The sequence below is a fragment of the Lolium perenne genome, chromosome 1, assembly GCF_019359855.2.
Source record: "Lolium perenne isolate Kyuss_39 chromosome 1, Kyuss_2.0, whole genome shotgun sequence".
In the NCBI taxonomy this organism is placed as follows: domain Eukaryota; kingdom Viridiplantae; phylum Streptophyta; class Magnoliopsida; order Poales; family Poaceae; genus Lolium; species Lolium perenne.
The window spans coordinates 251,457,407-251,481,659 of record NC_067244.2 but is presented as its reverse complement, the minus strand read 5'-3'; the positions used below and the strand labels follow the sequence as shown (position 1 = coordinate 251,481,659).

The window sequence follows — 24,253 nt, the reverse complement described above, 5'->3', positions numbered from 1 at the left end:
GCAATCGATGCTTTCCTCTTTGAAGGACCATTCTCTTTACTTTTATGTTGAGTCAGTTCACCTATTTCTCTCCACCTCAAGAAGCAAACACTTGTGTGAACTGTGCATTGATTCCTACATACTTGCATATTGTACTTGTTATATTACTCTATGTTGACAATTATCCATGAGATATACATGTTACAAGTTGAAAGCAACCGCTGAAACTTAATCTTCCTTTGTGTTGCTTCAATACCTTTACTTTGATTTATTGCTTTATGAGTTAACTCTTATGCAAGACTTATTAATACTTGTCTTGAAGTACTATTCATGAAAAATCTTTGCTTTATGATTCACTTGTTTACTCATGTCATTACCATTGTTTTGATCGCTGCATTCATTACATATGTTTACAATATGATCAAGTTTATGATGGCATGTCACTTCAGAAATTATCTTTGTTATCGTTTTACCTGCTCGGGACGAGCAGAACTAAGCTTGGGGATGCTTGATACGTCTCCGACGTATCGATAATTTCTTATGTTCCATGCCATATTATTGATGATACCTACATGTTTTATGCACACTTTATGTCATATTCGTGCATTTTCTGGAACTAACCTATTAACAAGATGCCGAAGTGCCAGTTGCTGTTTTCTGCTGTTTTTGGTTTCAGAAATCCTAGTAACGAAATATTCTCGGAATCGGACGAAACGAAGACCTGTGTTCCTATTTTCACCGGAAGCATCCAGAACACCCGGGAAGGACCAGAGGGGGGGCACTGGGCCCCCAGACCATAGGCCGGCGCGGCCCAGGCCCTGGCCGCGCCGCCATATGGTGTGGCCACCCCTTCGACCCTCCGACTCCGATTCTTCGCCTATTTAAGCCGTCGTGACCTAAAACTTCGATAACTTTTGACGGAACTCCAGAAAGACTCGAGGGGCGCCGCCACATCACGAAACTCCAATTCGGGGGACAGAACTCTCTGCTCCGGCACCCTGCCGGGACGGGGAATTGCCCCCGGAGCCATCTCCACCGCCGTCTTCACCGCCATCTTCACCGCCATCGCTGCCTCCATGATGAGGAGGGAGTAATCCACCCCCGAGGCTGAGGGCTCCGCTGTAGCTATGTGGTTCATCTCTCTCCCATGTACCTCAATACAATAATCTCATGAGCTGCTTTACATGATTGAGATTTATATGAGTTTTGTATCACCACTATTCTATGTGCTACTCTAGCAAAGTTATTAAAGTAGTTCTATTCCTCCTGCACATGTGCAAAGGTAACAGTGTATGCATCGTGTTAGTACTTGGTTTATGCTATGATCATGATCTCTTGTAGATTGCGAAGTTAACTATTGCTATGATAATATTGATGTGATCTATTCCTCCTACATATGCATGAAGGTTACGGTGTGCATGCTATGCTAGTACTTGGTTTAGTCTTTTGATCTATCTTACACTAAAGGTTACTAAAATATGAGCATTATTGTGGAGCTTGTTAACTCCGGCATTGAGGGTTCGTGTAATCCTACGCAATGTGTTCATCATCCAACAAAAGTGTAGAGTATGCATTTATCTATTCTGTTATGTGATCAATGTTGAGAGTGTCCACTAGTGAAAGTGTAATCCCTAGACCTTGTTCCTAAATACTGCTATCGCTGCTTGTTTACTGTTTTACTGCCTTACTACTGCTGCGTTACTACTGCTTGTTTACTGTCCTGGGCAAAGCACTTTTCTGGTGCCGTTGCTACTGCTTATTAATACCACCTGTATTTCACTATCTCTTCGCCGAACTAGTGCACCTATTAGGTGTGTTGGGGACACAAGAGACTTCTTGCTTTGTGGTTGCAGGGTTGCATGAGAGGGATATCTTTGACCTCTTCCTCCCTGAGTTCGATAAACCTTGGGTGATCCACTTAAGGGAAAACTTGCTGCTGTTCTACAAACCTCTGCTCTTGGAGGCCCAACACTGTCTACAGGAAAGGAGGGGGAACGTAGACATCACTGGTCAACACATGGCGCTGTTTTCTCTAGCCTGTCCAATACCTGTTCCACACCATTTTCTAGGAAAAAGTTTGAATCTCAGAGGGACTTTGCATCTCCATATAGAGGCCAAAGCATACGCCCCTCAAAGAAATCCATGTACATAAACTTGGTCGGATTAGGAGTCCGTGTTATCCCCCACCGGCTACACAATGGAGACCGCATTCCAAAGCTGTACGTATTGTATAAATTTGACAATAACATGCACATATGGAATAATAAACAACAATTCATGACAAGACTTTTTACAAATGCTGCAGGGATAAATAGCCGTTAACACGGCGGTAGATAGTAGCCTGACACGCTTTAGTGGGCAGAGCATGTTTGGGATTGCCTGCCATATTATGATAGGTCAATAGTAGCAGCCAAATGAACATTCAGCTCAGCAATATCTTGTAAACAGCGGCATAATCTTGCACTTGACACGAAACATTTGATATAGAACAATAATTTAGAACTACTAATGACGATCGTTACTCAAGTTCTGAAGTTATGAGACACCCTATCTTACAGAAAACTACGACTCAAGGTATATACACAAGTTAAAAGACCTTCATATATGTTCGCATACCAAGGTTAAAAAATGGTATCCGTACCTTGAGCATCGCAACAAAGTGAAGGCATTGTATGTAATAACGTCATGTATCTGAATTTATTTTACCAAACCGAGAGTTTTACAAGGTGTGTATCAACACAAGAACAGAGAGTCACGACAAATGATGGTCGCCATCGAACAACTGATATCTTCAACACCACATAGCTATCAATAATTGAAACGAAAACACTCATCTAAGCATCTGCATTATTGTAGATATAAGCCTCAACCAAGGCCGAGGGTGCATGGATGCAGTAACTTGGGCTCTCAATTATTCTTCCCCGAATTTGTCCAACTTAAAACGAGCAACGCCCTTGCCCTTGTAGTGGCTATTAGTAGTTACCCACCAATTCGCCGGCACTGGGTACTCTTCTTTCAGTCTGTCAGTACTTTTGTTCACCAATGCCACGTCGCGGTCCACCACCAGTTTGAAGTGCTTTTCAGCACCCTGGTCTCCGGCTAAGCCGTGCAGGTAGCACTGGAGGTTGTGGTACCACCTGACTGTCTTTAGATTTCCGTGGCGTAGGTAGGGCGACCTATTGGTGTCGATGAGTAGTGAAGCCGTTGCCGCATCATAGAAGTTCCCTGTTGGGAGACTTGTCACTCCGTCATTTTCATTCTTCACGTGGAGTGCCCGCAGCTGGGGTAAGGAGGCAAAGACGTGCTTAAAATGGTCGTCCCCGACACGCGGGCTCGCGAACAGGATCGCCGTCACAGGGCACGGAAGAGTCGGAATCAGCTTGGAGGAAGCGGGCGGCACGTTGATGCCGTGGGCCACTATGTCGAAGGCATTGAGGGTGGCGAGTGAGGCGCCAAGGCTGTGGCCAGTGACGGTGATGCTCATCTCCTCGCTCTTGTACGCCTCCACTAGATTCCGCACTTCCTTGAGCGCCTACATGCAGGTATCAGGTTTGTGAAGGTAAAGCTGCACTTTATCGAAAAGACTCATTTGTTGAACACTCTATCTATGTCGAGTTGTAGTAGTATACTTTCTCCGTTCCTGAATAAGTGTACATTTTTATTTTTTAGAAGACCAACATTTTCCAATTTGACCAAACTTTTGCACAAAAATAGCAAAATATGTGATATCAAATTAGTATATTATTGAACAACATGTCAAGATGAATCTAGCGATATTAATTTAATATCATAAATGCTGCTACTTTTTCCTAGTGTGCTGATCTTATGATATGTTATAGCTAGGTAGTATACACTTATTTGAGCATGGAGGGAGTATTATGCATGCATGCTTCGCTCATAAAATCAAGAGTGATGTCAAATGAGTATGGAGGGAGTACTACAGCAGTAGTAATTTAGGGTTCACCTCATCTCTTGGGCTGGTATCGAAAACGATGTCAATCTGCGAATCGCGGTAGTTCCGACGGGGGTTGTTTGTGGTGTACACTGACAAGAAGCCACTGTGCACATTTGCGTCGGCGAATTTGTTCTCAGCCGAGAGGTCCAGCCCCTCCGCCACGGACGCGTACGGGAAGATGGCGTCTTTCAATTTCTCCGACGTCTGCACGGTGCCGCGCCACGCCACGACGATGTCGCGCCGGCCCAGCGCCTTCATGCCGTCGTCCGTCGCCACCGCCACGTACCCGATCCAGTTGGTCTCCCACCACCACGGCCCCGCCCGCGCCACCTGCGCTGGCCGCACGAACATGGACTTGCCTACCGACCTGGTCGACTTCGACGTCTTCCACGGCCACACCCGCAGATCGCAGGTCGCGTACAGGAACTTGGTCACGCGGTAGTGCTCCGGGTGGGACACGCCGGAGGCGGCGAGCAGGCCGGCGTGGCCGTAAAGGGGCGAGCCAGCGTCCCACGAGCTCTCGTCGGCGTTGAGCCCGTCGTAGGCGGCCTCCGCGAGCTCGCCGTAGGCGATGAGGGAGGCACGGAGGTCGGCGTCCAGCGAGTCCGGGTGCTCGCTCGAGGGCAGGAGCCCCTTCCATGACTCCGAACCCTGGAGCTGTTGCCATGGGGTGGCGATGCTTCCGGCTCCAACCTTGGGCGACGACATCGGAGCGGCGGTGTGTGCCATTATTTCTTCTCGATCGCTACGTGTGTACTACACTCTTCTAGCTTCTGCTATAGCTCTGCGTTCCAAGTGTTGGTTTGTTCCACTAGAATTGGGCATGTATTTATAGGAAAAACAGAGTGCCAAACCCACCAAGTGCTGGCTGGGCTAGGGAACCGACTGTAAACACAGGTTATGTATCCTTGTCGACCGACTGATAGAAGACTGAAAACCGGTGCAGGACCCATCATCTTATGCTACTGCAAGTATACCCTTTTTTTAAAGAAAATATGTAACAGAGCTCCGTTCTCGGTAGCCCACGATCTAGCTAAATTTGTTCACTACAAGAATGGCAGGAGGTGCTGACGGCCTGGCTGTACGCCGACGCCAAATATCGGGGCCGTCGGCGTACAAGCCAGCCAACCCAGCCCCTCGGTTTACCCCTCGGCGTGCATGTGCCTTCGGCGTACTCGTTGCTACGCCAAACGGTGACCCTCGGCGTATACCTGGTCGTTGGTATAGCCACAAGTAGCTGGCCCTGCTTGATCTTGCCCTAACGGCCCTGTGACGGCGTCACATCTATGCCGACGGTGGCCCGTCGGCGTAGCTATTTTCCATTTTACCATATTAATCTTCAAAAAGTCATAACTAAATCATTATAATTCATAAAAATACAAATAATATATCAAAATTTTCAGAAAAATAAGATCTATCTTGGAAAAATATTAAAATTAGAATATTGCAAATATCTCAAAAAAATTTCTAAAAAATGAGCTATCATGTCCGATGTTTCCTGGCTTTCACGCCAAACAATCAATGTTATCACTAGAATTGTCCCATAGTTTGTGATAATGTGCCCATATTGTGCACATATGTGCATCTTGGGATGTCCTACGGTGTTGCAGTAGAAAGTTTAACTTTTCATAGCACGAAAAAAATATTTTCCATTTTTGAGGTGCCGAAAACGGCATGTTTTGTGAAGCAACCACCAAATTAAAGTTTCACATTGGTACCAACACTTTTTTCTAAAATACTAGACCACCTAAGATGGACAACTTCTCAACGGGTATATGTGGAACCTTTCCGTCCACCTCTCATGAAAAAGACAAATTCATGTTGAATTAGCAGGAGGCCGACCAGATTTGAACTATAGGTACATGGTATAATGCTCAAGATTTTTTTGTAAAAATCATTGTTAAGTTCACAACATGCTATTTCATCAGAGATCCAGTGCAAAATTTACCGAGGGTCATCCCCGGGCAAAGGATCTTCATACCCACCGTTTTGAATATAGTTTGAAACGGGCATAACAAATTCAAGAACGATCCAAATAATGGGAAACTTTAGAGTGGTGTCAAATTATGTGTCATAGTTGCAAGGAAAAAATATATTAAACTTATAAAATTGCAAACATTACAAAAAATCCTGCACAAAAAGAACTATTATGTTCAAGGTTTCATGGCATTTAGGTCAAACAACCAATGCTATGGATAAAATCGTGGCATAGCTTGTGATAATGTGCCCATATTGTGCGCACATGTGCATCTTGGGATGTCATACGATGTTGCAGGAGGAAGGTTTCCTTTTCATCGCACGAAAAAATCATTTTGCATTTTTGAGGTGCCGAAAACGGGGTGTTTTGTGAAGCAACCACCAAATTAAATTTTCACATTGGTACCAACACATTTTAAAAAAAAATACTAGACCACCTAAGATGGAAATTTTTTTAACCGATATATATGGAACCTATCCGTCCACCCGTCATGAAAAAGACAAATTTATGCCGAATCAGTAGGAGGCCGACCATATTTAAACTACATGTACATGGTATAATGCTCAAACAAAATTGTAAAAATAATTTTTCAGTTCACAACATGCTATTTCATCAAAGATCCAAAGGTAAATTTACCGAGGGTCATCCCCGAGGAAAGAATCTTCATGCTCGCCGTTTTGAATATAGTTTGAAACGGGCATAACAAATTCAAGAACGATCTAAAAAATGTGAAACCTTCGTGTGGTGTTAAAGTATGTGTCATAGTTGGAAGGAAAAATATTAAACTTGGTAAATTGCAAACATCACAAAAAATCCTTCAACGATGTTTCAGGCATTTAGGTCAAACGATGAATGTTATGGCTAGAATCGCATAGTTTGTGATAATGTGCCCATATTGTACACATATGTATATCTCGAGATATCATACGATGCTGCAGGAGGAAGTTTTCCTTTTCATCTCACGAAATAACCAATTTTCATTTTTGAGGTGCCGAAAATGAGGTGTTTTGTGAAGCAACCACCAAATTAAATTTTCACATTGGTACCAACACATTTTACAAAAATAATAGACCACCTAAGATGGAAAATTTCTCAACCGGTATATCTGGAACCTTTCCATTCACCCCTCATGAAAAAGACAAATTCCTGCCGAATCGGCAGGATTTTGTAATTTTTAATTTTTTATTTAAATTAAGTTAATAATTGCATCCTCGGTAGAGTATTAGTGCTTAACCATTGATGTTTATTTAAATAATTATTAAAAATTCAAAATAATAAAGAGTTTTGATATCACGATCTAAGGGTTAATAGGATTGGTATGGTAGTATTATCAACAATGTTTCCTGAAGAAGATGGAAGTTCAACCCGAAGGAACCAAGATATTAAGCGTGCTAGAGGGTGGAGTAGATTGAGGATGGGTGCCCGTTAGGAAGTTTAAGTATGAGGGGTAATTTGGCCTAAGATTAAGTTTAAGTATGAGGAGCTACGCCGACAGTTGAAAAATACAAAGTGGTTGTTGATTTAAAGTTTACAACTCATGGTCACTCAAAGTAATAAAATACAAAGTAGAATTATAAAAAGCTATTGAAAAATCATCAAATTTCCCATTATACTGATGTCTGAAATAAAACAAGACAACATTACTCGGAAAAGATGTCCTACATATTCAATTTCCAAAATACATCATGGAATACAGAGGCTCAACCTACAAGAAAAAAAGCTTAATTTTCAAGTTGGAAAGCTCCAGTAACCAAGTATTTCCTTATTACCACTCCTTTCAAATTAGGGTGATAATGTCCTAATAATTTCCGCTTGTCTACATCATATTGAATCTCCTCTCTCCAATTCATGTCTTCTGGAGAATCTTATTAGGTAGCTTTTCTTTTGAGAAGATACTTGTCCATTACATACCTACGTTTGAAAAACAAATTTTACATACGAAACTTCAAAATTTTCCTAAACAAATGAAATGTACTAAGTAGTAATTACATATACGTGTATCCTGCATAAACCTTAGCTAGCATTTTCAAGAGAAATCATCTACTAGCCACAATTTTTGAAACGAATAGAGTGAATTTCTAAGAAATTACTTACGGGAGGTGTTGCAGTTGTATAATTTAGGATTTGATGTTGATTGATTGAGGGCGGAGCACCAGCTACTGCGGCAAAGAGAAGAGGCATGGGTGCAGGGTGCTAGGGTGCTAGGGCAGTGGCAGTGCTTAGTGATCGCCTAATCGGAGGATTGGTTCTTGTTTTGGGTATGGTGTGAACAGCCGAGCAGGCGGCCTTGTCCTTTTTCTGTCCGACAATCAATCTGTCTACTAATATAAGATGCTGTTACATCATCCAAGTATCCAATACATGCGCCAAGCTAACGGAGGGAGTACAACCAAGCTCCTGATGTGCCTGTGATTGAGCCAAGCTAACGAGCAAACGAAGCAGTCACCCTGGTGAACGGCGTGTGTGAGGTCATGAATGTGCATCCGCCGTGGGCGTGAGCCTGCAGCCTGGTTGGCTGGTTGGATGGAATACTGAACCCTCATTCATTCCTCCAGGCCAACCTGATACATTGGGTTATATTAGATTGTAATTAGTACAAAATGAATTTCACCTAAGTCTATTGGGCTCCGTGTGTTACAGAACAAAACCGGTCACCCTGGTTGAAGTAGCCCGTACGACCCCCATCAACCGATTGCATCCAGTGTCCATATGCTCTGTGTATCCAGTAGATAGCTCCGTGTATATCCTGCAAGAAGTTGGCAATTCAGTCTTACGAAAAAAAACATTGAAAATTCCAAATTGCTCAAACCAGAGCACATACTCCTACACAAATTTGACCATTTGTCTTCTTTCTATCATATTTAGCCAATTCCTAAACATGTTGGTGACATTGTTGAGGTGGTATATTGAAAGTATGATGAAAAACTCTCCAAACTAAACGTGGAAAAGGAAATGGGATAATCAATGGCTCAAAAGACTCTTGTGAATTGCAAAAAAAAAAAAAACGCACTTGGTACACCCAAACCATCACAATTTTGCCCGATTATCCTTCACGTTATATTAAAGAACCACATAAAAATTATATTTAAAGGAGCCATTAGTTCCAAGGTATTCTCATAAAACCCTAGTGTGACCGTTCATGAAGCCCGCATACATAGGTTTAATAGAAATTGACCGCATGGTAGTTAAATGCCATGTTAATTATCCTGCTCATCTACGAGGTTACCCCCATTGACCTCTCTACTAAATTCAGCAACATTATCCAGCAATCTCTAGTTAAAGTCCGTCTGAATCAAATTTTCAGTGGAGTTTGCGATAACATATCCGCAACAATAATATATGTGGCATGATATCGTGGAGAAATATGTATTGAAATGATAGAGGGATTGCGCACCTAACAGAGAATCCTCCCAAAACCAAGTTCTTGCCTTGTCATCAATGAAATACATGTCTCAATAAAAAAGAAAATTTTCTTAGCAAGGACTATGTATATTTTGTCAATGAAAAATATTTGTATTGTTGTTTTTGGGTAGACAGTGATTTCCGTAGACTGAAAACTAGTTAAGTTTCTGCTATAGCAATGGGGAAATTACACATATGGAAACAGGTACTCATGAACCCTAGTGTTCATAGCCACCCACAACAAATTCTATTAGTAAGTTTCCGAATTTTTTAAGGAAACCACCAATGTAAATACTGGCTTGGTATTTATTCGTACAAAAAATCAAGAAAAAAATCCGTGCATATCTAAAAGAGGAAAAATGAAATTTGCAGAGTAATCCGAGTTTTTTTTAATTTGTTTCTTGTTCACTTGGTTTTTCACAAGTTAAACACTTATGTATTGGAATTTTAAACTTGATATGCACATACCTGCATATATTTCCTACATGCATGATTTATGTCATATTGTTATTCGATTTAATATTTTTATCGATTCCACCATTCATGTGGGATTATCAGTGGCTAGGTTCCGAAAATTCGCTCACACGCATTCACATCCTCCATAATGAGCCTCCGTCGCAAGACCTCGCGTTAATTAATATGTACACATCGCGGTGCCTCTCCGACATCTCGCTCACCCGGGAATGAACTCAACCAAAAGTACGTCCGTACTAACGTGTGTAAGCTCCCGACTTGTTGGTAGTTTGCGCGTCCGTTTCGTTTTCAAGTGTGATCCTGTCGCCGCGAGTTATAGCGTCAAATCGAAAGTATGTAACACGGCTTAGCTCCTCTACTAGACATGCTACTAGCTCCTCTGCGTCAAATCGTAAGGAGGGGCCTAAATTTATAGGGAAACAGTGAAACAATGCACCACACCGAACCGACCATAAAGACATGTTCTGTGGTTGTGGATCCTTGTCGATCAAAGTAATAAAATATAATGTATGAATACAAAAATTGATTAAAAATAATCAAAATGCCTATTATACTGAAGTAACACTGGAGACTGGACAAAGTTACTTGGAAAAAGATGTCCTGCATTTTAAGGTTTTGAAATACATCATCAAACGCCAAGGCTCAACCTACAGGAAAAAAGGAAATTTGAAGTTGGCAACGTCCATTAACCAAGTATTTTCTTTTTACCACTTTTTCGAATTAGGATGATAATGTCCTATCAATTTCCTCTTGTCTGCGTCATGTTGAATCTCCTCTTTTCGATTCATGTCTTCCGTAACATCTTATGATGGGGCTTTTCTTTTGAGAAGATACTTGTTCCTTCTTACCCGTGTTTGAGAAACAAATGCTACATAGAAAACTTCAAATTTTGCCTAGACGATGAGGTGTACTAATTAGCAATTACATATATGTGTATGCTCCACAAACCTTAGTTTTGATTTTTCACGCGAATTCATATTCTAGCCACAATTCATACAAAAAGAGTGAATTTCTAAGAAGTTATTGACGGGAGATGTTGCAGTTATATAATTTAGGATCTAAGGTTGATTGATCGAGGGCGGGGCACTGGCTACTGAGGCAAAGAAAATGGGCCTATGTACAGTGTGCTAGGGCCTAAGAGCATCTCCAGTCGCCCCCCAAACCGCCCCCCAAAGGGATTTGGGGCGCGCCGGACGAAAAAACATTCTCAGCCGCGTCCCCTAAAGCCGTGTTTTGTCCGGCGCGCCCCGATACGGTATCCGGTGCCCCGAGGCCGTCCCCGCCTGATACGTCTCAAACGTATCTATAATTTCTTATATTCCATGCTACTTTTATGATGATACTCACATGTTTTATATACATTATATGTCATATTTATGCGTTTTCCGGAACTAACCTATTGACGAGATGATGAAGGGCCAGTTGCTGTTTTCTGCTGTTTTTTGTTTCAGAAATCCTAGTAAGGAAATATTCTCGGAATCGGACGAAATCAACGCCCAACATCTTAGAATTCCACGAAGCTTCCAGAAGACCCGAGAGCCACCAGAGGGGGGCCACAGGGCCACCAGACGCTAGGGCGGCGCGGCCCAAGGGGGGGGGCGCCCCCTATTGTGTGGCGCCCCCGTCAGCCCTCCGACTCCGCCTCTTCGCCTATTTAAAGGTCCCTGACCTAAAACCTCGATACGGAAAAGCCACGGTACGAGAAACCTTCCAGAGCCGCCGCCATCGCGAAGCCAAGATCTGGGGGACATGAGTCTCTGTTTCGGCACGCCGCCGGGATGGGGAAGTGCCCCCGGAAGGCATCTCCATCGATACCACCGCCATCTTCATCAACGCTGCTGTCTCCCATGAGGAGGGAGTAGTTCTCCATCGAGGCTAAGGGCTGTACCGGTAGCTATGTGGTTAATCTCTCTCCTATGTACTTCAATACAATAATCTCATGAGCTGCCTTACATGATTGAGATTCATATGAGTTTTGTATCACTATTCATCTATGTGTTACTCTAGTGATGTTATTAAAGTACTATATTCCTCCTCCATGGTGTAAAGGTGACAGTGTGTGCATCATGTAATACTTGGCGTAGGTTATGATTGTAATCTCTTGTAGATTATGAAGTTAACTATTGCTATGATAGTATTGATGTGATCTATTCCTCCTTCATAGTGTGATGGTGACAGTGTGCATGCTATGTTAGTACTTGGTGTAATTGCAATGATCTATCATGCACTCTAAGGTTATTTAAATATGAACATCGAATGTTGTGGAGCTTGTTAACTCCGGCATTGAGGTGCTCGTAGCCCTACGCAATTAGTGGTGTTCATCATCCAACAAGAGAGTGTAGAGTGGTTTTATTATGGGATCAATGTTGAGAGTGTCCACTAGTGAAAGTATGATCCCTAGGCCTTGTTTCTAAGCATCGAAACTCCGTTTACTTACTGTTTTGTTGCATGTTTACTCGCTGCCATATTTTATTCAGATTGCAATTACCACTCATATACATCCATATTACTTGTATTTCACTATCTCTTCGTCGAACTAGTGCACCTATACATCTGACAAGTGTATTAGGTGTGTTGGGGACACAAGAGACTTCTTGTATCGTGATTGCATGGTTGTTTGAGAGGGATATCTTTGACATCTTCCTCCCTGAGTTCGATAAACCTTGGGTGATCCACTTAAGGGAAACTTGCTGCTGTTCTACAAACCTCTGCTCTTGGAGGCCCAACACTGTCTACAAGAATAGAAGCACCCGTAGACATCAAGCACTTTTCTGGCGCCGTTGCCGGGGAGGAAAGGTAAAAGGCACTCATACTCCGGTCCCAGGTAAATAAGTACTTTTCTGTTGCCGTTGTGTGAGTGTTCGAAGCTATTTCATTTAGATCCTGCAATTGCATCTTTTTGTTTCTTGTTTTACACTAGTAAGGCATAATGGACAACAATGAGCTTCTTATTCTATTTCCTGAGTTAAGACATGGATTGTTTGATGCGAAAATTAAAAAACCTATGGAACCTTATTTGCATGCTGGTAGTAATATTAGTATGAACGCTTTGAACACCATTGTTGATAATGATATAGAAAGTTCTAAGCTTGGGGAAGCTGGTTTTCATGATCTTTTTAGTCCCCCAAGCATTAAGGAGAAAATTTTCTTTGATGATACTTTGCCTCCTATTTATGATGATTATAATGATAGTGGTCTTTTGGTGCCACCTACTATGGAGGATAACGTTTATTATGAATATACTATGCCTCCTATATTTGATGATGAGAATAATAATGATAGCTACTTTATTGAATTTGCTCCCACTACAATTAATAAGAATGACTATGCTTATGTTGGGAGTAGTAATAATTTTATGCATGAGACTCATGATAAGAATGTTTCATTTGATAGTTATATTGTTGAGTTTGCTCATGATACTACTGGATATTATTATGAGAGAGGAAAATATGGTTGTAGAAATTTTCATGTTACTAAAACACCTCTCTATATGCTGAAATTTTTGAAGTTACACTTGTTTTATCTTTCTCTGCTTGTTGCATTATGCTTCATGAATTTGTTTATTTACAAGATTCCTTTTCATAGGAAGTGGGTTAGGCTTAAATTTGTTTTGAATTTGCTTCTTGATGCTCTCTTTTGCTTCAACTCTTGTTTCTTGCGAGTGCATCATTAAAACTGCTGAGCCCATCTTAATAGCTATAAAGAAAGCACTTCTTGGGAGATAACCCATGTTTTTATTTTACTACAGCAATTTTGTTTTATATTTGAGTCTTGGAAGTTGTTACTACTGTAGCAACCTCTCCTTATCTTTATTTTATTGCATTGTTGTGCCGAGTAAAGTCTTTGATAGTAAGGTTCATACTAGATTTGGATTACTGCGCAGAAACAGACTTCTTGCTGTCACGAATTTGGGCAGGGTTCTCTGTAGGTAACTCAGAAAAATCTGCCAATTTACGTGCGTGATCCTCAGATATGTACGCAACTTTCATTCAATTTGAGCATTTTCATCTGAGCAAGTTAAGTGCCCCATAAAAATTCGTCTGGACTGTTCTGTTTTGACAGATTCTGCCTTTTATTTCGCATTGCCTCTTTTGCTGTGTTGGATGGATTTCTTTGTTCCATTAACTTCCAAGTAGCTTTGAGCAATGTCCAGAAGTGTTAAGAATGATTGTGTCACCTCTGAACATGTGAATTTTTGATTATGCACTAACCCTCTAATGAGTTTGTTTTGAGTTTGGTGTGGAGGAAATTTTCAAGGGTCAAGAGAGGAGGATGATATACTATGATCAAGAAGAGTGAAAAGTCTAAGCTTGTGGATGCCCCCGTGGTTCATCCCTGCATATTTTAAGAAGACTCAAGCATCTAAGCTTGGGGATGACCAAGGCATCCCCTTCTTCATCGACAAATTATCAGGTCACCTCTAGTGAAACTATATTTTTATTCCGTCACATCTTAAGTGCTTTACTTGGAGCGTCTTTATGTTCTTGTTTTTGTTTTGTTTGAATAAAATTGGATCCTAGCATTCATTGTGTGGGAGAGAGACACGCTCCACTGTTTCATATGAACACATGTGTTCTTAGCTTTATTCTTAATGTTCATGGCGAAGGTTGAAACTGCTTCGTTAAGTGTTATATGGTTGGAAACAGAAAATGCCGCATGTGGTAAATGGTATAATGTCTTGAATAATTTGATACTTGGCAATTGTTGTGCTCATATAGATCATGTTTAAGCTCTTGCATCATGTACCTTGTACCTATTAATGAAGAACTACATAGAGCTTGTTAAAATTTGGTTTGCATGATTGATCTCTAGAGTCTAGATATTTTCTGGTTAAGGTGTTTGAACAACAAGGAAGACGATGTAAAGTCTTATAATGCTTACAATATGTTCATATGTGAGCTTTGGTGCACCTTTTATACTTGAGTTTGCTTCAAACAACCTTGCTAGCCTAGCCTTGTATTGAGAGGAATTCTTCTCGTGCATCCAAATCCTTGAGCCAATAACCATGCCATTTGTGTCCACCATACCTACCTACTACATGGTATTTCTCCGCCATTCCAAAGTAAATTACTTGAGTGCTACCTTTAAAAATTCTATTCTTTGCCTTTACAATACATAGCTCATGGGAAAATAGCCTTAAAAACTATTGTGGTGAAGAATATGTACTTATGTGTCTTATTTCTTAATAAGTTGCTTGTTGAGCGGTAACCATGTTTCTGGGGACGCCATCAACTTTTACCTTTGTTGAATATCATGTGAGTTGCTATGCATGTTCGTCTTGTCTGAAGTAAGAGCGATTTTCATGATCAAATGGTTTGAGTATGCATACTGTTAGAGAAGAACATTGGGCCGCTAACTAAAGCCATGATTCATGGTGAAAGTTTCAGTGTGGACAACTAATCCTCAATCTCTTATGAGAATATTAATTGTTGTTGAATGCTTATGCATTAAAGAGGAGTCCATTATCTATTGTCAATGTTGTCCCGGTATGGATATGTCTAAGTTGAGAATAATCAAAAGCGAGAAATCCAATGCGAGCTTTCTCCTTAGACCTTTGTACGGGCGGCATAGAGGTACCCCTTTGTGACACTTGGTTGAAACATATGTTATGCAATGATAATCCGTGTTAATCCAAGCTAATTAGGACAAGGTGCGAGCACTATTAGTATACTATGCATGAGGCTTGCAACTTATAGGATATCTTATACATAACACATATGCTTTATTACTACCGTTGACAAAATTGTTTCTTGTTTTCAAAATGAAAAGCTCTAGCACAAATATAGTAATCCATGCTTCCCTCTGCGAAGGGCCAATCTTCTACTTTATTGTTGAGTCAGTTTGCCTATTCCTTCTATCCCAGAAGCAAACACTTGTACCAACTGTGTGCATTGATTCTTACATGTTTACTTATTGCACTTGTTATATTACTTTGTGTTGACAATTATCCATGAGATATACATGTTGAAGTTGAAAGCAACCGCTGAAACTTAATCTTTCTTTGTGTTGCTTCAATACCTTTACTTTGAATTTATTACTTTATGAGTAACTCTTATGCAAGTCTTATTGATGCTTGTCTTGAAAGTATTATTCATGAAAAGTCTTTGCTATATGATTCAATTGTTTACTTATAATCTTCATCATTGCTTCGAATCGTTGCAATCATCTCATATGCTTTACAATAGTATGATCAAGATTATGATAGCATGTCACTTCAGAAATTATCCTTGTTATCGTTTACCTACTCGAGGTCGAGTAGGAACTAAGCTTGGGGATGCTTGATACGTCTCAAACGTATCTATAATTTCTTATGTTCCATGCTACTTTTATGATGATACTCACATGTTTTATACACATTATATGTCATATTTATGCGTTTTCCGGAACTAACCTATTGACGAGATGTCGAAGGGCCAGTTGCTGTTTTCTGCTGTTTTTGGTTTCAGAAATCCTAGTAAGGAAATATTCTCGGAATCGGACGAAATCAACGCCCAGCATCTTAGAATTCCACGAAGCTTTCAGAACACCCGAGAGCCATGATACGTCTCCGACGTATCGATAATTTCTTATGTTCTATGCCATATTATTGATGATACCTACATGTTTTATGCACACTTTATGTCATATTCGTGCATTTTCTGGAACTAACCTATTAACAAGATGCCGAAGTGCCAGTTCCTGTTTTCTGCTGTTTTTGGTTTCAGAAATCCTAGTAACGAAATATTCTCGGAATTGGACGAAACAAAGACCCAGGGGCCTATTTTTCCACGGAGCTTCCAGAAGACCGAAGAACATACGAAGTGGGGCCACGAGGTGGCGACACCACGTGGCGGCGCGGCCCAGGGGGGCCCGCGCCGCCCTATGGTGTGGCCCCCTCGTCTGGCCCCCGACTCTGCCCTTCCGCCTACTTAAAGCCTCCATCGCGAAACCCCTGATGCGAAAAACCACGATACGGAAAACCTTCCAGAGACGCCGCCGCCGCCGATCCCATCTCGGGGGATTCTGGAGATCTCCTCCGGCACCCTGCCGGAGAGGGGATTCATCTCCCGGAGGACTCTACACCGCCATGGTCGCCTCCGGAGTGATGAGTGAGTAGTTCACCCCTGGACTATGGGTCCATAGCAGTAGCTAGATGGTTGTCTTCTCCTCATTGTGCTTCATTGTTGGATCTTGTGAGCTGCCTAACATGATCAAGATCATCTATCTGTAATTCTATATGTTGTGTTTGTCGGGATCCGATGGATAGAGAATACCATGTCATGTTAATTATCAAATTATTACATATGTGTTGTTTATGATCTTGCATGCTCTCCGTTTCTAGTAGAGGCTCTAGCCAAGTTTTTACTTTTAACTCCAAGAGGGAGTATTTATGCTCGATAGTGGGTTCATGCCTGCATTGACACTTGGGGGAGTGACAGAAACCCCTAAGGTTGTGTTGTGCTGTTGCCACTAGGGATAAAACATTGGCGCTATGTCCGAGGATGTAGTTGTTGATTACATTACGCACCATACTTAATGCAATTGTCTGTTGTTTAGCAACTTAATACTGGAAGGGGTTCGGACGATAACCTGAAGGTGGACTTTTTAGGCATAGATGCAGTTGGATGGCGGTCTATGTACTTTGTCGTAATGCCCAATTAAATCTCACTATACTTATCATGTCATGTATGTGCATTGTTATGCCCTCTCTATTTGTCAATTGCCCGACTGTAATTTGTTCACCCAACATGCTTTTATCTTATGGGAGAGACACCTCTAGTGAACTGTGGACCCCGGTCCATTCTTTAATACTGAAATACAAATCTGCTGCAATACTTGTTCTTTACTGTTTTCTTGCAAACAATCATCTTCCACACAATACGGTTAATCCTTTGTTACAGCAAGCCGGTGAGATTGACAACCTCACTGTTTCGTTGGGGCAAAGTACTTTGGTTGTGTTGTGCAGGTTCCACGTTGGCGCCGGAATCTCTGGTGTTGCGCCGCACTACATCCCGCCGCCATCAACCTTCAACGTGCTTTTTGGCTCCTCCTGGTTCGATAAACCTTGGTTTCTTTCTAAGGGAAAACTTGCTGCTGTGCGCATCATACCTTCCTCTTGGGGTTGCCCAACGAACGTGTGAAATACACGCCATCAAGCTCTTTTTCTGGCGCCGTTGCCGGGGAGATCAAGACACGCTGCAAGGGGAGTCTCCACTTCTCAATCTCTTTACTTTGTTTTTGTCTTGCTTTATTTTATTTACTACTTTGTTTGCTGCATTATATCAAAACACAAAAAAATTAGTTGCTAGTTTTACTTTATTTACTGTCTTGCACTCTATATCAAAAACACAAAAAAATTAGTTTACTTGCATTTACTTTATCTAGTTTGCTTTATTTACTATTGCTAAAATGGCCAACCCTGAAAATACTAAGTTGTGTGACTTCACTAGCTCAAATAATAATGATTTCCTATGCACACCTATTGCTCCACCTGCTACTACAGCAGAATTCTTTGAAATTAAACCTGCTTTACTTAATCTTGTCATGAGAGAGCAATTTTCTGGTGTTAGTTCTGATGATGCTGCTGCCCATCTCAATAATTTTGTTGAACTATGTGAGATGCAAAAATATAAAGATGTAGATGGTGACATTATAAAATTAAAATTGTTCCCTTTCTCATTAAGAGGAAGAGCTAAAGATTGGTTGCTATCTCTGCCTAAGAATAGTATTGATTCATGGACTAAATGCAAGGATGCTTTTATTGGTAGATATTATCCCCCTGCTAAAATTATATCTTTGAGGAGTAGCATAATGAATTTTAAACAATTGGATAATGAACATGTTGCTCAAGCTTGGGAAAGAATGAAATCTCTAGTTAAAAATTGCCCAACCCATGGACTGACTACTTGGATGATCATCCAAACCTTCTATGCAGGACTAAATTTTTCTTCGTGGAATTTATTGGATTCAGCTGCTGGAGGTACCTTTATGTCCATCACTCTTGGTGAAGCAACAAAGCTTCTTGATAATATGATGGTTAATTACTCTGAATGGCACACGGAAAGAGCTCCACAAGGTAAGAAGGTAAATTCTGTTGAAGAATCCTCTTCCTTGAATGATAAGGTTGATGCTATTATGTCTATGCTTGCGAATGATAGGACTAATGTTGATCCTAATAATGTTCCATTAGCTTCATTGGTTGCCCAAGAAGAACATGTTGATGTAAACTTCATTAAAAATAATAATTTCAACAACAATGCTTATCGGAACAATTCTAGTAATAACTATAGGCCATATCCTTATAATAATGGTAACGGTTATGCTAATTCTTATGGGAATTCTTACAACAATAATAGGAATACACCCCCTGGACTTGAAGCCATGCTTAAAGAATTTATTAGTACACAAACTGCCTTTAACAAATCTGTTGAGGAAAAGCTCAATAAAATTGATATTCTTGTTTCTAGAGTTGATAGTCTTGCCTCTGATGTTGATCTTTTGAAATCGAAAGTTATGCCTAATATGGATATTGAAAATAAAAATTTTACTACAGCAAATGCCATCCAAGTTAGAATTAATGAGAATATAAGATTAATGGCTGAACTGCGTGCTAGGTGGGATAGAGAAGAAAATGAAAAACTAGCTAAAAAGGAAAATGTAGCTAAAGTTTGGACTATTACCACCACTAGCAATACTAATGATTCATATGTTGCTGCACCTCCTACTATCAATGGTAAAATAATTGGTGTTAGCAATGCTTCTACTCCTAGTGCAAAGCGCGCAAAATTACCTGAAACTGCTAAAACTGCTGAAACTGCTTGTGATAAAACTGCTGAAATTTTTTCCAACCTTGGGGATGATAATCCCATTGCTTTAGATTGTAATGATTTAGATTTTGATGATTGCCATATCTCTGAAGTTATAAAGTTCTTGCAAAAACTTGCTAAAAGTCCCAATGCTAGCGCTATAAATTTGGCTTTCACAAAACATATTACAAATGCTCTAATAAAAGCTAGAGAAGAGAAACTAAAACTTGAAACTTCTATTCCTAGAAAGCTAGAGGATGGTTGGGAGCCCATCATTAAAATGAGAGTCAAAGATTTTGATTGTAATGCCTTATGTGATCTTGGTGCAAGTATTTCTGTTATGCCTAAAAAAGTCTATGATATGCTTGACTTGCCACCATTGAAGAATTGTTATTTGGATGTTAATCTCGCTGATAATGCTAAAAAGAAACCTTTGGGGAAAGTTGATAATGTTCATATTATGGTTAACAATAACCTTGTCCCCGTTGATTTTGTTGTCTTGGATATTGAATGCAATGCATCTTGCCCCATTATATTGGGAAGACCTTTTCTCCGAACCGTTGGTGCCACTATTGATATGAAGGAAGGTAATATTAAATATCAATTTCCTCTCAAGAAAGGTATGGAACACTTCCCTAGAAAGAGAATTAAGTTACCTTATGATTCTATTATTAGAACAAATTATGATGTTGATGCTTCATCTCTCGATGTTACTTGAGTTACACTTTCTGCGCCTAGCTGAAAGGCGTTAAAGAAAAGCGCTTATGGGAGACAACCCATGTTTTTACTCCAGTATTTTTGTTTTATATTTGTGTCTTGGAAGTTGTTTACTACTGTAGCAACCTCTCCTTATCTTAGTTTTATGTTTTGTTGTGCCAAGTAAAGTCTTTGATAGAAAAGTAAGTACTAGATTTGGATTACTGCGCAGTTCCAGATTTCTTTGCTGTCACGAATCTGGGTCTATCTCCCTGTAAGTAGCTCAGAAAATTACGCCAATTTACGAGCATGATCCTAAGATATGTACGCAACTTTCATTCAATTTGAGCATTTTCGTTTGAGCAAGTCTGGTGGCCTAATAAAATCCATCTTTACGGACTGTTCTGTTTTGACAGATTCTGTCTTTTATTTCGCATTGCCTCTTTTGCTATGTTGGATGAATTTCTTTGATCCATTAATGTCCAGTAGCTTTATGCAATGTCCAGAAGTGTTAAGAATGATTGTGTCACCTCTGAACATGTTAATTTTTATTATGCACTAACCCTCTAATGAGTTGTTTCGAGTTTGGTGTGGAGGAAGTTTTCAAGGATCAAGAGAGGAGTATGATGCAATATGATCAAGGAGAGTGAAAGCTCTAAGCTTGGGGATGCCCCGGTGGTTCACCCCTGCATATTTTAAGAAGACTCAAGCGTCTAAGCTTGGGGATGCCCAAGGCATCCCCTTCTTCATCGACAACATTATCAGGTTCCTCCCCTGAAACTATATTTTTATTCCGTCACATCTTATGCACTTTGCTTGGAGCGTCGGTTTGTTTTTGTTTTTTGTTTTGTTTGAATAAAATGGATCCTAGCATTCACTTTGTGGGAGAGAGACACGCTCCGCTGTAGCATATGGACAAGTATGTCCTTAGGCTCTACTCATAGTATTCATGGCGAAGTTTCTTCTTCGTTAAATTGTTATATGGTTGGAATTGGAAAATGCTACATGTAGTAACTCTAAAATGTCTTGGATAATTTGATACTTGGCAATTGTTGTGCTCATGTTTAAGCTCTTGCATCATATACTTTGCACCCATTAATGAAGAAATACTTAGAGCTTGCTAATTTGGTTTGCATATTTGGTTTCTCTAGAGTCTAGATAACATCTAGTATTGAGTTTTGAACAACAAGGAAGACGGTATGGAGTCTTATAATATTTACCATATGTCTTTTATGTGAGTTTTGCTGTACCGTTCATCCTTGTGTTTGTTTCAAATAACCTTGCTAGCCTAAACCTTGTATCGAGAGGGAATACTTCTCATGCATCCAAAATACTTGAGCCAACCACTATGCCATTCGTGTCCACCATACCTACCTACTACATGGTATTTATCCGCCATTCCAAAGTAAATTGCTTGAGTGCTACCTTTAAAATTCCATCATTCACCTTTGCAATATATAGCTCATGGGACAAATAGCTTAAAAACTACTGTGGTATTGAATATGTACTTATGCACTTTATCTCTTATTAAGTTGCTTGTTGTGCGATAACCATGCTTCTGGGGACGCCATCAACTATTCTTTGTTGGATATCATGTGAGTTGCTATGCATGTCCGTCTTGTCTGAAGCAAGAGAGATCTACCACCTTCATGGTTGGAGCATGCATATTGTTAGAGAAGAACTTTGGGCCGCTAACTAAAGCCATGATTCATGGTGGAAGTTTCAGTTTGGACATATATCCTCAATCTCATATGAGAATAATAATTGTTGCCACATGCTTATGCATTAAAGAGGAGTCCATTATCTGTTGTCCATGTTGTCCCGGTATAGATGTCTAAGTTGAGAATAATCAAAAGCGAGAAATCCAAAATGCGATCTTTCTCCTTAGACCTTTGTACAGGCGGCATGGAGGTACCCCATTGTGACACTTGGTCAAAACATGTGCATTGCAAAGATCCGGTAGTCCAAGTTAATTAGGACAAGGTGCGGGCACTATTAGTATACTATGCATGAGACTTGCGACTTGTAAGATATAATGTACATAACTCATATGCTTTATTACTACCGTTGACAAAATTGTTTCATGTTTTCAAAATAAAAGCTCTAGCACAAATATAGCAATCGATGCTTTCCTCTTTGAAGGACCATTCTCTTTACTTTTATGTTGAGTCAGTTCACCTATCTCTCTCCACCTCAAGAAGCAAACACTTGTGTGAACTGTGCATTGATTCTTACATACTTGCATATTGTACTTGTTATATTACTCTATGTTGACAATTATCCATGAGATATACATGTTACAAGTTGAAAGCAACCGCTGAAACTTAATCTTCCTTTGTGTTGCTTCAATACCTTTACTTTGATTTATTGCTTTATGAGTTAACTCTTATGCAAGACTTATTGATGCTTGTCTTGAAGTACTATTCATGAAAAGTCTTTGCTATATGATTCACTTGTTTACTCATGTCATTACCATTATTTTGATCGCTGCATTCACTACATATGTTTACAAATAGTATGATCAAGGTTATGATGGCATATCACTTCAGAAATTATCTTTGTTATCATTTTACCTGCTCGGGACGAGCAGAACTAAGCTTGGGGATGCTTGATACGTCTCCGACGTATCGATAATTTCTTATGTTCTATGCCATATTATTGATGATACCTACATGTTTTATGCACACTTTATGTCATATTCGTGCATTTTCTGGAACTAACCTATTAACAAGATGCCGAAGTGCCGCTTCTGTTTTCGCTATTTATGGTTTCAGAAATCCTAGTAACGAAATATTCTCGGAATTGGACGAAACAAAGACCCAGGGGCCTATTTTTCCACGGAGCTTCCAGAAGACCGAAGAACATACGAAGTGGGGCCACGAGGTGGCGACACCACGTGGCGGCGCGGCCCAGGGGGGCCCGCGCCGCCCTATGGTGTGGCCCCCTCGTCTGGCCCCCGACTCTGCCCTTCCGCCTACTTAAAGCCTCCATCGCGAAACCCCTGATGCGAAAAACCACGATACGGAAAACCTTCCAGAGACGCCGCCGCCGCCGATCCCATCTCGGGGGATTCTGGAGATCTCCTCCGGCACCCTGCCGGAGAGGGGATTCATCTCCCGGAGGACTCTACACCGCCATGGTCGCCTCCGGAGTGATGAGTGAGTAGTTCACCCCTGGACTATGGGTCCATAGCAGTAGCTAGATGGTTGTCTTCTCCTCATTGTGCTTCATTGTTGGATCTTGTGAGCTGCCTAACATGATCAAGATCATCTATCTGTAATTCTATATGTTGTGTTTGTCGGGATCCGATGGATAGAGAATACCATGTCATGTTAATTATCAAGTTATTACATATGTGTTGTTTATGATCTTGCATGCTCTCCGTTTCTAGTAGAGGCTCTGGCCAAGTTTTTACTTTTAACTCCAAGAGGGAGTATTTATGCTCGATAGTGGGTTCATGCCTGCATTGACACTTGGGGGAGTGACAGAAACCCCTAAGGTTGTGTTGTGCTGTTGCCACTAGGGATAAAACATTGGCGCTATGTCCGAGGATGTAGTTGTTGATTACATTACGCACCATACTTAATGCAATTGTCTGTTGTTTAGCAACTTAATACTGGAAGGGGTTCGGACGATAACCTGAAGGTGGACTTTTTAGGCATAGATGCAGTTGGATGGCGGTCTATGTACTTTGTCGTAATGCCCAATTAAATCTCACTATACTTATCATGTCATGTATGTGCATTGTTATGCCCTCTCTATTTGTCAATTGCCCGACTGTAATTTGTTCACCCAACATGCTTTTATCTTATGGGAGAGACACCTCTAGTGAACTGTGGACCCCGGTCCATTCTTTAATACTGAAATACAAATCTGCTGCAATACTTGTTCTTTACTGTTTTCTTGCAAACAATCATCTTCCACACAATACGGTTAATCCTTTGTTACAGCAAGCCGGTGAGATTGACAACCTCACTGTTTCGT

General features: G+C 40.7%; 1 protein-coding gene across 1 annotated transcript; it reads right to left on the bottom strand.

The window, feature by feature from the left end:
* Nucleotides 1-2,654: 2,654 nt before the first annotated feature.
* LOC127327629 (phospholipase A1-II 7) lies at nucleotides 2,655-4,743 on the bottom strand. The gene is made up of 2 exons (XM_051354406.2): nucleotides 3,944-4,743; nucleotides 2,655-3,511 (listed from the first exon to the last, which is right to left on the bottom strand). Exons 1-2 carry the CDS (start codon nucleotides 4,661-4,663, stop codon nucleotides 2,891-2,893), a joined length of 1,341 nt encoding a protein of 446 aa, XP_051210366.1. The 5' UTR covers nucleotides 4,664-4,743; the 3' UTR covers nucleotides 2,655-2,890.
* Between the last annotated feature and the right edge of the window lie 19,510 nt (nucleotides 4,744-24,253).

Excerpts from the sequence above, each read along its gene's own strand:
- LOC127327629 (XM_051354406.2), bottom strand. The coding sequence starts at position 4,663 with ATGGCACACACCGCCGCTCCGATGTCGTCGCCCAAGGTTGGAGCCGGA. Across the intron at positions 3,512-3,943 it reads ATACCAGCCCAAGAGATGAG|GCGCTCAAGGAAGTGCGGAA; the intron begins GTGAACCCTAAA and ends ACCTGCATGTAG.